The 19,129-nt window shown below is 26.7% G+C and overlaps 1 protein-coding gene across 6 annotated transcripts in view; it reads right to left on the reverse strand.

Annotated features, from left to right (window-relative positions):
- Positions 1–15,700, reverse strand: part of LOC107438342 (uncharacterized) — a 44,271-nt gene extending 28,571 nt beyond the window's left edge. For 3 of the 6 annotated variants that reach the window (XR_011637158.1, XM_043043604.2, XM_071182974.1), the window contains exons 1-7: positions 15,330–15,700; positions 10,342–12,187; positions 5,399–5,847; positions 3,713–3,823; positions 2,877–2,965; positions 2,194–2,539; positions 854–986 (exon numbers count right to left, since the gene is read on the reverse strand). Coding sequence is in view for 5 of the 6 variants with exons in the window: in XM_043043604.2 (XP_042899538.1) it covers positions 854–986; positions 2,194–2,539; positions 2,877–2,965; positions 3,713–3,823; positions 5,399–5,847; positions 10,342–12,145 (2,932 nt within the window). In the remaining variant the exon portion in view is untranslated. Of the gene's footprint in view, positions 1–853; positions 987–2,193; positions 2,540–2,876; positions 2,966–3,712; positions 3,824–5,398; positions 5,848–10,341; positions 12,188–13,204; positions 13,297–15,329 lie in introns of all 6 variants that reach the window. The other 3 variants (XM_043043600.2, XM_043043603.2, XM_043043602.2) reach the window with 3 other exon arrangements.
- Between the last annotated feature and the right edge of the window lie 3,429 nt (positions 15,701–19,129).

The following is a 19,129-nucleotide window of genomic DNA, read 5'->3' on the forward strand; positions in this document are numbered from 1 at the left end:
ACCTATAGCTAGTATATAGTGCTTACTTATCTTTTTCATGCCTAGTGGCACATAAAGAAATCATAATGGTGCAAGTAGAGGATAATATTGTCACAGGGACAATGAATAACAATAACAGTACAAGAGTCCAAAAAAAAACAACATAAACATTTATTTTAGTGCTTATTATTGCAAAGTTTAACTAATAATTGGAATATATTATTTGGCCAAACTTTTGGCAAAAGGTGAAAATTCTAGAAATGATCTGTTCTCTTAATGACCAATTTTGCACACAACAGGTAACTAGACGTTTCCCTGTCTTTTCAGAATCATTGTCAAAAAAATGAATGTACACTTTGAAGATTGCAAAGTGGGATTAAAATGAAAAAAAAGCAAAAAACCAATTAAAATCTGCCTAATAACTAATGAGAAAAGTAGAGTAAAAAACATAAAAACAAATTTGACTGCTAAATAAAACTTGGAGATGTTTCTAAAAGACATCATTTATTTCCATTTCCCTCTGACAATCAAACAGTAAATCGATTCCTAAGTAGTAACTCATTAGATTTCAATATCTAATTTGTCTTTTCCTGGCTTGACTAATTTGCCACTGCTAATACATATACTTTCTTTACTTTATTTTTAACAAGTATTCTAAAATATATATATAAAGTGCAGTATTTAAGGTAAATCCTATAGTTGTCAATCGTTAAATAAAATTAGAACATTTTATTATCATACGACAAATACAAGATTACAATTTAAGTTTATACTAAAAAACTTTGCATTAACAAAATAAATAAAAAATTTATAAAATTAAAAAATTATCATTTAAAACTATTGCTTCACAAAAAAATATTAATTGAAAAATTACCTTTAATAAGATCAACAGGAAAAACATCCATTTTTTCAATTCGTTTCTCCAACTCATATTCAGCAGATGCAGAAATTGGATCAACGTCTTCATTCCGTCTATCATAGTCTTCCGTAGAATGAGTGCTATAAACCTAGAAGTAACAATACCTTTAAAATTAAATCTGATATGGGAATATACAATATTAAGGGCAATAGTTTATGACATCAAGACAAGTCTATTAAGAGTTTAAAATGTATAATATGTCATTTTTCTGTGGACAATTTCTACATTCATTACACATAATCTAAAACCTAACTGAATATTTTAGAACATTTATATCATTTAGTAATCAACGCTTGGAGATGGATACTATTCAGAAAAGGAAACTCAGTTAATTGGCCAAGTCCACAAGTTAAGCTGGCCAAGCCATAATTAATTAACCCTTTATGTACGGACAGGACTTTTAAGTCCCACTAATAATGTTCCCTTATAACAATGTAACAGAACAAAATATTCCATTAAAACTCGTCTGTACCTATAATATGACTTTTCATTTATCATTATTAGTTGCAAACACATAATTATTAGAAGTTGAACATCAACATGTACTATTTAGTTTTGATATCGTGTTTGAGGATGCCATTTTATAATTTCTCAGTTCTCTATCTTGATCAATTTCACAAATCTTTCATACTTTTTTATTGATTCATTAAAATTTAAAACTAGTTATAAAACAAGTTAAATGTTTCACTTTAATTAAAATTTTATATTCATTATATTTATTATTTAGCATATTAATTTTATATTTTTTTTTAACATTGAATATTAAAAAAATATTCTTCAAAAGTGCAAAATAATAATTAATTTTCAGCTAGACAAACCAAATTCTATATTGTTTTCTAAACTTTTCTCCTATACATGGTTATTTTTATTTTATAAGATCTAAGGTTTCTTTCACACCAATTGCAGTACATATATGTAACATAAAAAGCTTTTATTAATCTTTTTATGTTAGTTTCTTTGCTATTGTCCATCNATAATTTTTTTTTTTAAAAATGACGGGAAAACTGATTGAATCTCGTTCCGGTTTTTTGGTTTTCCGGTTTTCTGATTTCCGGATAACGGGTTCTGTACTGTATATATATATATATATATATAAAAGTTGTAATAGAAATGTGAGAGCAGAAACAGGAATGATATCATTATAAGAACTCTCAACTTAACATCTACTTTGAATCTTTAACCAATTTTGCATTGCACCCTCTTTCTTAATATGAATAAAAGTTTCCAAAGAAGTTCGAAAATTCCCCATATAACAGATAAAAGTAACCAATTAACAAAATAAAAATGGCAATTACTTTAATTGGATTAGTGCTAAATGATATTTTAGTAGTTCGACGAATTGGGTGTTCAGGATCAGGTACGTCATTGACAGGTTCTAGTTGGCAATTTTCTTCAATCTCTGGAGGAGATAAACCAGGACATTCGAAATAGTAGTGGCCATCTTCAAGAAAATGATATTCTGTACCATCATGTATGAGCGTAGAATCAAATTCGCCTTGAGTGAATGTGGCATTCAATACCTCCTTCTTGCAATTATCATTTAATGTTTCTTCAGCCACATCTTTATGACTTTCATCAGATCTAGATAAAAGCAATACTACTTCTCTTGCCTCCTCATCACTTAACAATGCTGGATGTTCCCTAGATATAAAAGACACTTAAAGATATCTTAAAGAAAACAAAAATGAAAATTCATCAAGATGGGATAAAAAATGCAAAAACTCGATTAACATATACACTATTAAAAGTAAGTTAAAATTAGAAATACAAATAAGCTGTTAATTGACTTTTTTACACAAAAACAGTGTTTTACTTGCTATTTAATAACTTAGCAACTTCATCTCTAGTCAGTAGCAACAAAAAATAAATTTTCATACTTAACTACAAAAACTAGATTAACATATACAGCTTAAAAGTAAGCTAAAATTAGATATAATTAACAGTTTATTGACTTTTTTAGAAGAAAACAGGGCTTTACCTGCTACTTAATAACTTAGCAGCTTCATCTTCAGTCATTAGCTCTATATATCCAAGATTGCTATTTTTTGTTGAGCTGGTATCCAAAGGCTATAAAAAATTAATTGAATTTCATTATTAGAGAAGAAATACAGTTTGTAAATAATGGCTGTTTATACTCAAGTTTTTAAAACTTCAGGCATTTAACCCGGAAAAAAAAAGAATTTTTTTTTCCAATAAATATAAGGTTTTAAAAATAATACCTTTAAAAATAATATTCTTTACAAACAATTAAAAACTCTTAATAAGTTTAAATACAATAAAATAAAAATATTATTACAACTTCAAAAAAGATATTTAAACTTTCTGGAAAGGATAAAAAGGAAAGTTTAAGCTTTAAAATGAATTCATTTTATAAACAAGTCATACAAAAAAAATTAAGTAAATTCCTACCTAAGTCAACAAAGAAAATTTTTACTTCATTTGTTATAATACAAATAAAATACAAATTATAACGAGTGTGAACTAATAGTAGGAATTGAAAAATTAATTAATTAAATTTAATTATTGAATTAATATTTGAAAAAACTGTATTAGCATCAAGTGTCATCCACTACAAGTTTAAAAAAAATTTATTTGAACTTGAGTGGATGAATAAAAAGTATTTTATTAACGATTGAAAATTTGAACAAGATAAGGGAGAGTGTGAACTAATAGTAGGAATTGAAAAAAAATTATAATTTTCAACACTGTTATAAAATATTAAAATGTTTCAAACAATTTCTACAAAATTTAGCAATGATATTAAATATCAAAAGAGGTATTAGATTATAATACAATAAAAAAAAGCAAAATTACTTTTAAATCTTCTAAATCAGCTTCTTGTATAAAAGCTAAATCTTGTTCCTGGAATTCTGCTAAAGATTCTCCAGCAGAATCGTGCAAACTCACATCAGCTCCAGATGAACCCTTAAAAATGAAAACATTTCATTTACACAAGATCCTGATAAAATTTAATTATAGAAATTTCATAAAACATTTTCAAAATGATGTATGATAATATGAGAATATAAAAAAAAATAACCTTTATGTATCTTTAAATTAAGAAGTTGAATGTTTGATAATATAATATAATCAGAGTTTAATAAAATCATGATTAAGAAAATGGGGGAAAGAATCAGATATTTTTTATTTAAATTGGATTATTTTTTTTATTTAAATTAATTTTTTTTTCTTTTAGATTTACAAAACAAAGTATTGAATAAATGTTTTATTAATGCTAAATATTATTTAAAAATAATAATATAGCCATAATAGTTAATATTTTTTACTAAAATAGTTAAAATTATTATTTAATTTTGAAAAAAACTAAATCACTAAATAAATAAAATCATAGTTCAATTTTTCAAGCTCAACTTGCTTATGAAAGCAAAAGGTTTGGAGACTATTTGTCAATTAGATATCTGATGAAGAGTAAATTAGTTTAGAGCAGAAAACATTGCAAAAAAAATTTAACCCAAGTTACCATGGACAGAACAAGTCCTCATATACACGAGCTATATATATGAACCCTTTCATTATTTCTAAATAAAATACCATCATTATCATGGAAATCAGACTTTTAAACAATCATACCGTAAAGAATGCATTTATTAATTATATTGCATAAAATACTTTTATAACTAAATTATAATTATTTATAAAAAAAATTAATGGCTTTTAAAAAATCACAGTTGATTAAAAACATGATTTTAATCACGATTTAAATCAAACTAACCCTGAATAAGATAAAAATAAAAAGAATATAGCAAGTTTACTATATTTCTATCTTACTAAGAATAACAAGACCCATTGTGCAGACTAAGAATTGCCATAATACACATTTCATATACATTTTCAAAATATTTAGATGCAAATATTTTGAATATGATTAAAAATTTACCTTATATCCCCAGTAGCAGAATTTGAGAAGTTAATCTGCAGCACTATATAATTGAATCCTAATCATGAATCCTGATTTGGCTGAGACACCAACATATTCAGGCAGAGATTATTATTGTAAAACTTCAGCTTTAATTAATATATGCAGCAAAATTTGCAAATATAAGGTCTTTAAATATCTGACATAAGCATTTCAAGCAGTTTAGATTTCAGATGAATTTCATGAAGATAAAAAAAAATTGAATAGTTTCCTATACAGTTAAGCCTATTTATGGTGTTCTCTCAATTTGTCTTTTTAACTTTAATTCAAAACAAGTTTAGAGTTAAAAAGGAGTCTCAGTGACTTCTTCCATTTGCTTGCTTGAATTTTTTAAAAATAAAGCTTAGATGAAAAATAATCTGCAGAAGATGTAATAATTTATTGTTATAATCTTTATGTAATAATCTGCAGCACATGTTGCTGTGCTGGGGGATTTCTGGCTTATATTTGCCAAATTTAAAATTGCAATGTTTGTTTTTCACATTTTATAAATATTTTGAAAGTTATATTTACGTAAATAAGTAAATAGGAATAAGATATTTTAGTATGATAAAAAAATTTACCCTATATCTATCTTCAACAAAATTTGAATTTCGATGTTTCCATTCAGGTGGGGATACAAAAGGAAAATTATCATTCACGACATAACTTTGATTGAGAGGATGATGAGATGAAACAGAGTAGAATTCTTGATTGCTTGATTCATCTGAGTATTGACAATCTGATGATGTATCATCAACGAAAGTTTCTTTCAGGTCATCTTTCATATGTTCTTCACTGGATTCATACTGATTATGCATTTCATTCTCATCAACATTTAAAACTTTAGTTTCAAAAGAGTTGCTTCGATTTTCAAAAGTATCAGAATCATACTTTTCTTGTAGATCATCATGTAATTCTTTAAATAAAGATTTATAATTATTATGGACTGTCTCCTTTGTTTTTTCTGAATGAATAACTACTGTTGGTGAAACATCATCTTGGGATATAGAGCCATTTTCTTCATAATTATCTATCAAAAATAAAAAAAACTGACTATTAATATGAACAAAAATAAATGCAAATGTCTAAAAAAGTAAAGAATTATATTACATATGTACAGTACACAAAATAAAATATAGACCATCCTGAATAACTTTTGATCTAATCATAGGATCTTTAAGTTTTAGGAAACGAAATTAGACACAAAAACGTACTTTCTCTGAATAAACATACTTTTTATTTCAACGGATTCAGATTTCTGACCACCAAGTATAAGGGGCAATCTGGAAAGTAGGGTCCCGAACAGTTTGGGCAGGAGAGGTTCCCAAATTTTGGACCCCTTAAAAGTTAATTTCCCTTTCTGTGTATTTTGCGATATCTTGAGAACTTTTTAAGTGAATCAAAAAAATTTTGCACACAATTATAAAACTCGTTTATCCAATGATAATTCTATTCAGAATATAAATTCCAGTACATATTTCTTACTTTTTTATTATTTTATGTGACGAAAGTCAAAAACTTTGAATTGTAAAGTATACAATTAATATCATTTTAATGATCGCAATTTGTTTTTAAAAAAATACAAATCAAAATACAAATTTGAACAAGATCAGTAGAATAGTTTCTGAGAAATCAAATTTTGAAAAATACATATTTTCAAATTCGATTTCTCAAGAACTATTTGACCAAATTTCGCTCAAATTTTATATTTTGCCATTTAAAATTACATTCTTTAAAACTACGTGAAAAAATTGTATACCTTACAATTTAAAATTTTTTCGACTATTATTAAATAAAATAAAAAATAATAAATAATTATTAAAAGTTATATTTTGCATGGAATCTTTGGATAAACAAGTTTAATAATTGTGTGCAAAAGTTTTTAAATTCCATTAAAAAGTTACTGTTAAAAATTTCTGGTGAAATAAGCAAAAAGTAAATTTAACATTAAGGGGCCCAAACTTTGGACTGCGGTCCTAAACCAAACTATTAGGACCATATTTCCCAGATTACGGTTATCCCCAATATTTTGATATTCAGAAATCCGAATCCGTCGAAAAAAAGTTATATTTACTAAGAGAAAGTACATTTTTGCGCCTGATTTTGTAACTTAAATTATAATTTGCACTAATTATTTACCATATTTGGGGACACCCCTTTGAACCATTAAGATCGAGCCCTAGAATGTGAAGATCCAATCATTATATCAAAAGTTATTTAGCGTTTTTTATTATTAGCACTGTACATCTGAAAGCTCAAAAAATAATCAGTTCCAAAACTTAATTCCAGTCATTTTCAACTCAAATATCTAAATAGTAAGAAAATAACTTAGTTTTTAAGTAGCAAACAATGAGAAAATACCATATATTCTGGTTTATATGTAAATTCCCTATTTTTGAATACGAAATAGCAAATTTCTGATATTTCGGGTGTATATGTATAAGTCGACTGCTGAAAAACCCAAATAAGAAAATTTTTAAAATTAAAAAAACAAAATAAAAATTTAAGTTTACAAAATGTTCTCAAGTTAAAAATATTTCAAACTGATCTTTGGATAAGTATTATTTCTAAGAAAAAAAACTTTAAAATGTTAAGAAAATATACTCAGAGATCAATTGTATTTAACTAACATATCATAAATAGTTCCTAAAAAGGGTAAAGTGATATAGAATTATTCACATCTATCTCATTGTTCATAACGGATCAATAATTCACAATCAACGAATGAGCACTTTTTTTTTATCTGTGTATAATTGACCCCTAGATTTTCAGAAAATTTAGGGGTTTGAAAAGTTTACTTAAACGCCGATATACTTATGAAATTACATACTTATGAAATGACATAAAAAATTCTTTTTAAAAAATAATCAAAAAAGACTTATTGATTTTAAAAAAATAAATAAAATACAAAAGAGCTTTTTACTTTTTAATACTAAAAGCATTTTTAGCATAAAAAATTATGATTACACTACATTAGATAAAAATTCAATGACACACAAAAAAAATAATGAACTCTAATACCAATTATATTAACATTAATGAATTTGAATATTTCCAAATAGGTTACATGAAAAGTTACAATCCCATAATTTTATGTACCTAATCTTATTTTATTGTAACTGCCTTATTATACTAAATAATACATAAATTCTTAGCCAATTAAATAAAGTGTATAATATTAACTATGATGTAAGGCAAGTAAAATTCCTAGATTTAACTCTTAGCTAAATTCAAAGATAATTATGAACTCTTCTTAATAATCACATAAAAAAAATTTCAAAATCATTTTAAAATATCACGAAAAATAAACATTAAAATTTAAGCAATAGTATGATAAACTTAATTTATTATTCATAGCATTAGTTTAAAGGTATTTCTTTTGCAAGAAATAAATTTAATTTAAATTTAAAAAATCATTCAATCTATAAGCTAAGTGATAAGTGTAAGAAGAATTGATGATTTGAGGTTATCAAAATTTACTGTTATAAAATTCATAACTAGAAAACTAATTTTTAAATACATTTCAGAAAGTATTAAATTAAGCAATTCACAACTCAAACAGAAGTGAGAATATACTACTTAAAAATAGATAAGTTGTACATAACTAAGTAATTAAGAAGATTAAATGATTTTTAAAAATACTTTTCTTTTAAAAAAAAAAAAAAAAAAAAGAACTTGCTTACAGTAGAAAACTTAAGTAAGCCTGCTTAGTAAAGGACTGACTTAGTTATAACAAAATTAACTTGAAATTGAAATTACATAAAACTTTAATCAGTAAAACAATGAAAATAATTATTAATTACCTTAATTAATAACCATGTTTTAACAATATTTCTTATACAAACCACTCACTCAAATCATAAAATTTTTAATTAAACCATTAGCAGATTAAGGTAACAAGAACTGATAATTTGTATTCATTATCAAAACTCACAATATTTATTAAAAATAAAAACTAATAAACTAGTTTTTTCAATGCATAGGAATTTGTAAACTTCTAAAATAGGCAACTTGCAACTCAAATAGAATTCAGAATATGCTATTCAGACAGAGATATATTTACATAACTGGGTAATTAAGAATTTTGAATGAAAAATAAAAAAAACTTGCTCATTGTAGAACAATAAAGAACTGACTTAGTTGTTTCAGACAGGAAACAACTGTTATTTTTTCCCTGGATTACGTAGTTAAACAGAAAATTGAATTGAAGAGAAGAAAGATCATCCTTCATGCATGAAGAAAAGAAACTAGTTCCCAAAAAAAGTCTATTGTTCTACATATAATTTATCTTGATTCACTCATCACAAAAATCATTGTAATCTATTTCTGAAATAAATAAACATACTTATATCTGATTTTACCTCTGCCAAATATTACATGTATAAAATTATTCACTAGATGAAAAGTATTATGGGAGTAGATAGAAATTTTTATATGTTACTAAAGCAAAATTGACAGTTTTATTTTTTTTATTATTTATTTACCTATTTATATATATGTTTTAAAATTTAAGAGATGAGATTAAAATACATTTAAATGTAACAAAAAAAGCAATAGTTCTTGAATTTTTTCAAACTAAAAATACTTAAAAGGGGCCTTTTTTTAAAATGGTAGCTTACATTTCGATTCCTGAAATACCAATTTACAAATACACTTGTCACACATTACTAAGATTTCTATATTTATTAAAAAAATATTTGCAAATAAAAAAAATATTAAAAATAATTAAACTTTTTGCAAGGAACTTATAGTGGGCCTTCAGCAGTTCCAATACCTCATATGATTCTCCCTATTATTCCTTGTTAAGTATGACCTTATAATAAATAAAATTTTAAAAATATAATAATTCTTTGCAATATTTTTAGAAATAAAATCATTAAAAAAATTTGTGCACTTTTTATAAGTTTCTACCAAATCCTCAGCATTCCTGTACCATTTACAATACTTCCCAAAGATAGTATCTCTCATCGATCATAAGCTTCAAGCCACTACCAGGAAAAGAACCTAGGTCCTATACAATGTTAATGCAGTGCCTTAATATCCTAAGTGCAATTAAGAATGGTATTAGTGATTAATACTAAAGATAATAAATAAACTGCAATTATAAAGAATTAGTTCATTAAAAATCAATAAACTTTTTGTAAGGAACTTCTACCCAGCCCTCAGAAATCTTGGTCCCCATAAAATTCACCATGTTTTCTGATGTCATTTCTGCTGAGTATGGCCTTATAAAAAATAAGAAAATAATTGTTTAAAATTTCATTTTTAAAAAAATTGATAATTAATAAATAATTAATTATTACACTTTTTGTAAGGAATTTCTACTGAATTCTTAGCATTTCTGGGCCCCTATACTAAGTTAGTACCCATCATCAATCTGAAACCAGACAGGTTTCAAGCCACTACCAAGGTTAGACCCTCAATCTTACACAATGACAGCTCAGTGCCTTAATAACCAAAATGCCATTAAGGCTAAAACTAGTAATAAATATTAACATGATAGATAAATTAGAAAAAAATTTACCTGGTGGAAAAGAATTACTTCTTAAAGTAGTAACAGTTTGCCTTTTAGATACTTCATAAGTTGAAACGACACTTTGCTCATTTATTGCATGACTTTCATGGACATCAGACTGTAACTTATCACTCTGTTCAGCTTCATCTTTAATAGAAATATCTTCCTTAGACACTGGACTTTGAGAAGGAGATGATATATAACATTCTTTTGAATTTTTTAAGGCACTTTGAAAGCTATCATATACTAATTCTACATCTGAACTTAGTGATGGTAGAGCTTTTGTTGTCTTTACAGTGGTACTTTGGATATATGAAGATTTCTCAGCAATTTCGCTTACATCTATATCTTTCTGCAATTTTTTAGAACCAGCTGACATATCAGAAGCTTTAGCAGTTTGTATAAAATCACTGTTTCCAGACTCTTTGGAACATACTTGATTGTCTATTAGTGGTATTTTAGAATCTTTTTCTTTAGGTAATTGAGCTGAAGAAGACATAGAAGCACTAAATCTTTCTTCTCCAATGGGTTCCTTACGATAAATTGTAGGCACAACATAGCTTGAACTATCAAACACTTTATTTTGAAGATTCGATTTCATGCGGTTATTTTCAAATTCAAAAGCACTTTTTAATCTTGCATCAGACGAAAAAATGGATTTGTTTTCAATGTAAGGCTGGGGTGATAAATTTTCTTTCTGGTGAAAACTTTTTGTTTCTGCAATTGAGTTAGACTCTTGTTTTCGATAGAGAGACTTCTGTGAAACTGATCTTAGGGACTCAGTGGTTATTTTGCTAAAAGTATCAATGGTAATCTTATCTTTATCCTCATACTTTTCTTCCGCATTGTTTTCTTGTGGAACTATTTTGGAGTGAACACCCTCCGAAGAAAATACCTTGCAAGGTTTGGTGTTAACTATTATCGGATCTGACTCTAAACTATTCTTATTTTTTACATTGTGCATAAGTTGAGTCATCCTGTTGGAATTTGGTTCAACAGAGATGCTATCAGAATCTTTAGAGAAATCACAGTTAACAGATGATTTTATCACAGACTTCTTATCATTATCTATATTATACAGATTTTCAGTTATTTTAGGAGATACAGGTTTAGCATAAACTAAATCTTGTGAGGATCTATTACTTTCAGATTTTGACATTTGAGTAGTTTTGAAATCAATGATATTACTTGATTCTTTCATTGGTACATCTTTCACATTTGATGAATCGAAGTCATTAGTCATAGATTTATTTGTTTGCAATATTTTACTCAGATTTGAGGAATTTACAAGAGAGTGGTTATTCACTTTAGAGCTTTCTGTATTAGGGGTCGTGCTTGCTCGAACACGCTTATCACAAACAGTTTTGTCCTCAGTTGATTTCTTTCTTTCTAAATTTTCAAACATAGCTTTTGCATTGTTGAATCTAGTAAGGTGGCTTCCACGGCGTGACAGGGAGCAATTTGAGCTGGGAAATGCAGGCAGGGAAGATGATCTTTCTGGCTTATATAGATCAGGAGACTGCACTCTTTCTATATTTGGAGCTTCCTTACTCACAGGCGATCTTAGAGAAGCATTGTCAACCTTTTGCTGTGATAGAGCTTGAAACATGTGAGCAATGGTACTTACTTTTGACCCCATAGGCCTAAAACTTTCTCCTTTATTTTTATTTGAATCTTTAGACTCTCTATCATGCTCCTCATAATTAGATTTCAAGCTTTTATAGAATGGTTGTTCCATTTGTGAGCTTTTACCATCTACCCATGCTCGTCGTGGTCTTGTTGCATTATATACCTCTGCTTCTACATGAGCCATGGTAGAAATTGGAAAGACAAAAATTCCACTGTTTAAAGTGTTCTAAAAATATAAAAAAGTAAAGAATCAGTTGATATATATAAAATGAGCATGCATTTTTTCATTAATAAAATTGTATTTAGAGTGAGTTGTTACAGTGCACTTAAAACAATTGCCTATTTTCATTGTATGTTTGTAACTATTGTATATTTTTTAACTATTATATATTTTCAAAACAATTTAGCAGTATATATTATTTGTTACCCATTTAACACAGTGTTACATACTTTTGCAGGGACAGCAAATTCGCTTTTTCTTATAGCTACATTCTGAAAATATGATTTTGTTGATAATACAAAAAGCCTCAGAAAAATATTTTTCTTTCATTTATAATAGACTAGAGATTAAAAAAATGGCAGAGAGATAGGTATCCATTACACATACTTAATTATAAATTTTTGCTTTTATATGATATCTAGAGACCTAGTCAATTGTGGTTGTTCAGTTGAAAACATAACCTCAACAGAAAAATAATTATAATAAATAAAAGAATCTGTATACATCACTTACATAAGACAGGGAAGACAAGATTCTTTCACAATGGAAAAAAGCATGGAAAAAGTGATTTCTCCCAACCCAAGTAAGAAGAACGAACAAAATTTGTCTCAGAAAACAAATACTAAAAAATTGTTCTTTTAAATAGTTTATAATTGGAATCTAACTTAAAGTTTTAATTTCCTAACTATTTAATATATGGTAGGCTAGATTAGACCCAAAGGATTTTAACACACACACAAAAAAAAAACAGTTGAAAGGACCCATAATTTTGCTTACAACAAAACAAAAACTATATTAAACAACAAAAAACTATGATAAACAAAGTGTATATAAAATAATTATATTTGCAAACAAAATTTGGAAGTAGTCCCAACATAGTAAATATTTCTAACAGTAATCAGAACTAAACCTATTAACACAGATAATTTTACCAGTGTGCAATTATTATTTAAAAACATTGAATAATTTTTTTCAAAATAGATCTAAATAAAAATGAAGTCTGTCCAAGGGATGGCGGCTTACTTTTACTAAGAGGGCTCATTTATTACAATCAGGGCGGACTGCCTTTCAAAATAATCTTCTTATTCTTCAAATAAATCATTTCCAAAATCAACCTATGTATTCATTGAAAATATGATGTTCAGAATATTTCAAAAATCAAAAATAGACAGGCAAAAAGCCAAAAATCAAGACAAATAACGAGAAAAAATATTTTATCAGGAACATCAAAACTAAAACCCTTGAGAATGGAGTAAATATGATACTTTGAGTGTAAATGAAGTTCTTTTAAATTATCATTAAAAAACTTTATCTAATAGATTTTTTTTTAAATATAGATATGCCAGATTTCATATCAAAGGAACATCTATTTGAATTTTCTTCAAGAAATTAGGTTTTAATGAAGTACACTTTAAATATACATTATACACTTTCAATATACATTATACATTTTTAATATACATAAGGCAGTTCATAAACATTTATTATACATATATCATGATGCAAAAACAAGTTATTCTGATTAAAAGAATCAACTACAAAATATACAGATGTTGTTGTTTTTCAATAATGCAATTTTAATAATAATGCAACTTGCTAAATAGATTGTGACAGCCTAATTTTCGATATTTATTTTAGTACTTGTTGAATTAGTATCTATTATCATAAAAAAATTATATTTTATAAGTCTTAAAGCTTCAATGAAACAACTGGTTAAATTTTCCTACTTTGTAGCTAAGTTAACTGTCAACATGTAAAACAAATCTAAAACCAAAGTGTAAATATTTGCATTTAGGTCTTAAGCTGAGATTTTGGTTTACAGTGTAAAAAAAATTATATTAATGAAAACCAGTTTCAGTACTGTAAATAGACTTCTCCCTTCCTATAACATCCACAAAGCAGTTACATAATAGAACTAGCTCAATGTGATCAAATATTTACAACAAAAACTAAACAATTCAGAAGCCCTGCTTCATTTTAGTTGTGAATAATATTAAATTAATAAGTAAGAAGGTAAGGTAAGTTATAAAATCTTTCAATTGGTATGTAAGGAACACACAAGAAAAAGTATAAAATCACATCCAATAGGTATTAAGTCAATAAATGCAAAAATACTTGTCAGATATAGCACTACCAAAGAATTGATTATTTATTTAAGAAAAAGTTATTAAAGGAAAACTTGGAACTTGAATATGACACTTACTTATTAACTAAAAAAATATATAAAAAAGAAATAAAATATAATCCACATTAAAGATGACTTTAGCTCAAAATATTCCTTTTAATGAATGTGTATAACAGGAATATAAATTAAGAGAATGTAATTAGTAGTCCTTATGAAATAGTTCCAATCTATACACTTTTTCAAGAGTTTGTCTACCCTATTAGTTTTTTTTTTAAAAGTTAATAAAGTGAATTTAAATGAAAAAGTACTATACAGATCATGGGTATTGTCACAATTATGATGAAATATGCTATTTAAAGACAAAATCAAGCATAAATCAAAAACATGAAACTGAATATCAAAAAACCATAACAGCATACCATTCCTTCACTTTGATTGCTGATTCAGGGGAGACCACAGAAAAAAATTTATTATGGTTTGAGGAAAATTTTAGTCTTGGACCAAAAGACAGTTGATAATTTCAAATCCTGAGCCCAATTTTAAGATTAATCAGTGATGTATTATCATACAAATGTATTTTGACAAGCAATTATACAATGTTTCTTTTTCAATATCTTAGAAAATCTGCGGGCACGTCATTTTTTTTCTTCCAGCCATACAAACATTATACACAGTTCTTTGAATAAATGAATAATTAATAAATTATTTTTTCATTTTGCTACAATAATTCAGTTATATCATGCATGTTTATTTCAGCTTTATATAACACACTAATTATATCAATAATTGAAATAAAAAAAATAATTAAACTTAAATAAGAAATTAATTTGAATATTTTATCTTCAATTTTTTCAAAGATTAATATTGAAATGTAAAAAACTACACGAATCATAGTCACGAGACGTGTAATAGAAATCAAACCACAGTTCAATATGCATAATAAACAGTCAAATAAAAATAAAAGATATGAAGTTTAATCACAAGTAATGGACGAATCATTGAAACTGACAAGTTTTTACTTACATTTTTCTTGCATTTCAATACAAGCAACTGTACCACGTGAGTGCAGAAATATTTTAAAATATGTAATACCTGCAATTATAAATAATTTTCCAGATAATGTTTATTGTTTTAGATGACACCGTTTAACAACAAAGATGCCACGGTATGCGCTACTCTAGACTTAAAATTCAGACATTCAATATGAATGTTAAATAACAAAAAAATTACCTCAATTGAATGCTATCCTTATTCGATTTATGAAATTTATCACATCTTAATTATAAATATTAAGTCATTATCACTACAGGTAAAAATGAAAACACAAAAACTAAACAAAACACTAACAACTTCAAAATCACTGCCAGATGTCAAAGATAACTTTAATAAAGACCAACACGACGAATGGGCTGAATAAGCTACAGTGCCATTCACACTGCACTCTGGACGCGTTTGCTTTTGCATGCAAGACTACTCTGTAACGATGGGGAGCTTAAGAGCTTTTCTCTTTGTACACTATTCACGCAACGCAGTTCGCTGTCTGCAAAACTCCCCTTTTCTATCAACTGTGATCTGAGGGGCGTAATTGGCAAAATTATCTGTCTCAAACTGTTTCAATTTTGGTGCATTGCCATATTCTTTCGATTTACACCACACTGATACTAGAAAATGAGAGTCTCACAATCACCGCAGTTTGCAAAAGGGTGGCCACTTTAATCAGCCTACAATGGGACCGAGGGTGTACGGTTTGGGTTCTCGTTAAACTGCTCGTCCGTAAAATTCTCGACTTCGTATGCAGGTCGTCAAACCACAGAAGGGGGGATGTTAACTCATCTGCAGAGGATCAATGGTTATGGCACGTCTTCGGATCATCCTCTGCAGAGATGCTCCCCAAACCGTCACCAATAGTAAATTGTGCTGCTTTTGTGTGAAGTAAATTAATTACAACAACAACAAAATTAGAACCTGATTGGCAAAATATAAATAACCAATGAAAATTCCTCAATCAGGTCCTCATTTGTAATCACGAATTTCTCGCATATAGTGAAAGTGGCCAGTGAAAACTCGTGCAGTTGGGAAAATAGTAGTACTACTTTAATTACGTGGTACTGGAGCTGCACAATGGGCATTAATGAGGGGCAATCTGGGAAATAATTCCTGAGGAGACATGAAATCAAAATTTTGATTCTCTGCTGAGGGAATAGCTCCACCACCTCTGTAGCTTACGTGAATGGACTGCGATCTTCATTTTCCCTCCCAACTATCGGATGTCTTTCACCTAACAATTTGCTAGTGAAAACGATTCGAACGTTTGAATAGTGTGTGATTAATGTTGGGATTAAATTTGATCTCTGATTTCAAAGATAATGCTTACCCAGATATTTTATGATTTTTTATAAACATTTTTCGATTAAGTAAATTGGTTACTTGCACAACTTATTTAACATATGAACATTTTTTTCGTTCCAAATTTTTGTGAATTTTTGGTCATGTATGTTAAGTATAATTATTCCCTTATTTTTATTAAATTTTATTTTACCTACCTTGTATTATTTTCAAAATATTCAGAGATAAAAAATGCTTTTTAAAAAATAAAAAACTGTTTCTCAGTAGATTTGTTTGATTTTTTCTTAAAAAAATTTCAAAAAATTGTGAGTTATTATTGAGAATGGTACATAATAAATAAATAAGATTACTATAATAACTATATCGTATATAACGTAAATAAGAATTACTATAATTTGTATACGTATTTTTCATCCGCTGCACAATTTCCTATAAGAGATTTAAAAGAACGGGAACTTTTACAATGTAATAGTTTTCAAAATTGCTATGAAGTCATTAACAATTTTAGATGCATAATCAAGAAGCATGTTTTCATTTATTTTCTATATTTTTCTGTTAACCATGTGAATCTTGCATATGCGAAAATTACAAACGTGAAATAAGACAAAAATATATTTTTACTGTTATATATATAACCGAAATAAACTGTATAACTTGTTTTTTTTTAAAAAAGAAAATTATCTGATATCTTAGAAACGAAATTTCTTGATTTAAAAATTTCCAAAATCACGAATCAAAATTTTCTGCTAAAAATCGTATTAATAAAAAATGCTTGATAGAGAAAAACCTATTAGTTACTTATTAATCTGTTGTTTGACGTTGAACCTTTTAAAAATATTTATTTTTAATAAATTGGTATATTACAAATTTTAGGAAGAAACAAAAACTTACGCGTAGTTTTTTCTCTGTTTTGACATTCTTTATTAAATATAGGCTAAATTGTTCTAAAGATATTCGGGTATGTTAATTTATTATGACTAAATTGATGTTTTTTGGATTTATACAAATAATATTTCATGTCATCCAAATGAATGCGATTAATTCTACCTCAAAAAGTTTTTAAAGAATTTATGCGACATGTAAAAAAAAAAGAGATTCTTTCGAATGATCCTTGCATAATTAATTCGCATACACAATGGTAGATTGTAAAACAAAAAAAAAATATAATATAATAAAATAAATAAATAAAAACAATTAAGAGTATTTTGTAACTGAAAAATTCTTTTATTAAAATTATTAAAAATATTTCCATAATATTTAACTACTAGCATGAATTTGTAGTATAAAAATAACAATTATGGCTAGATCGAAAGCAATGAAATTGTTTAACTAACAATTTTAGCATGAAATATTTAAATAAAAAATAAAGTGCGACTACCTGGCACATTTGCCTTCTGAGTTGGGTTCAATACAAAAGAGTAATAAAAAGAAAGGAAAGGTTTTCAATGTAATCGTGTTTTAATTATTATAAAGCTGCGGATAAATTTAGATGCATAATTAAAAAACCTTTTTTATTAATTTTCTTAATTTTTCCGCCCCCTTTACTTTTCTGTTCTAAATATTCCAAGGCAAAGAGATATTTTTAGTTTTATAGCTATAATATCGAAATATACTCGAAAGTTAGCTTTTTTTAAAAATTATGTAATATTTTAGGAATTAAATTCGTTGAAATTAACATTAAAAAATTTCTAAAATCACATTTTTTTAAAACACTTTTTTTTAGAAATTGTATTTAAAAAAAATGCTTGACAAAAGAAAATTTTTTAGTCATATCTGAAAATGTTGTTTGACATTTGAACTTTAAAAATACTTATTGTTAGTAAAATGGTAAATTACAAATTTCAGAGAGAGAAAAAAACAAACTTAAAAATATTTTTTTACTCTCAGTTTTTATATATTTTTTTAAATATTAGCTAAGTCTTTCTAAATACATTCTGTTTTATTCATTGGTTATGATTATACTAGTATTAATGTCTTTATTCAAGTAATATTTTAGATTATCTTGCTTGGAGCAATTAATTCTAATTCAAAAAGTCTTTTACAAATTTATGTGTCATACGATGAAAAAAAAATCTTACGAATGACATTTTTAGAATTTATTTACATTCCAAATAGTAAAAAAGATAACAAAAAAATAATAAGCAAATAAATAATCCACGGTCAAATATGAAAGGAATAAAGAATATTTTGCAATTGAAAATTTATTTTATTAAAAGTATTTAAAAAATTTCTATCGAGTTAAACTTCAAACATGAATATGCAATATAACAAAAAAAATTACGAATGACCCTTATGGCTAGAGCAACAAGATTGAAATTGTATAACTAAAAACTCTTAATATGAAATCCTTAAATGACAAATAAACTGCGACTGCTTGGCACCCTTGTCTTCTGCGTTGGTTTCAATGTAAAAGGGTAATAAAAAACAAAACAATAGTTGCAGATCATTTTCCATTTCCATATCATTTTCTATGAAGA

This window comes from Parasteatoda tepidariorum, chromosome 1 (genome assembly GCF_043381705.1).
Source record: "Parasteatoda tepidariorum isolate YZ-2023 chromosome 1, CAS_Ptep_4.0, whole genome shotgun sequence".
Classification (NCBI taxonomy): domain Eukaryota; kingdom Metazoa; phylum Arthropoda; class Arachnida; order Araneae; family Theridiidae; genus Parasteatoda; species Parasteatoda tepidariorum.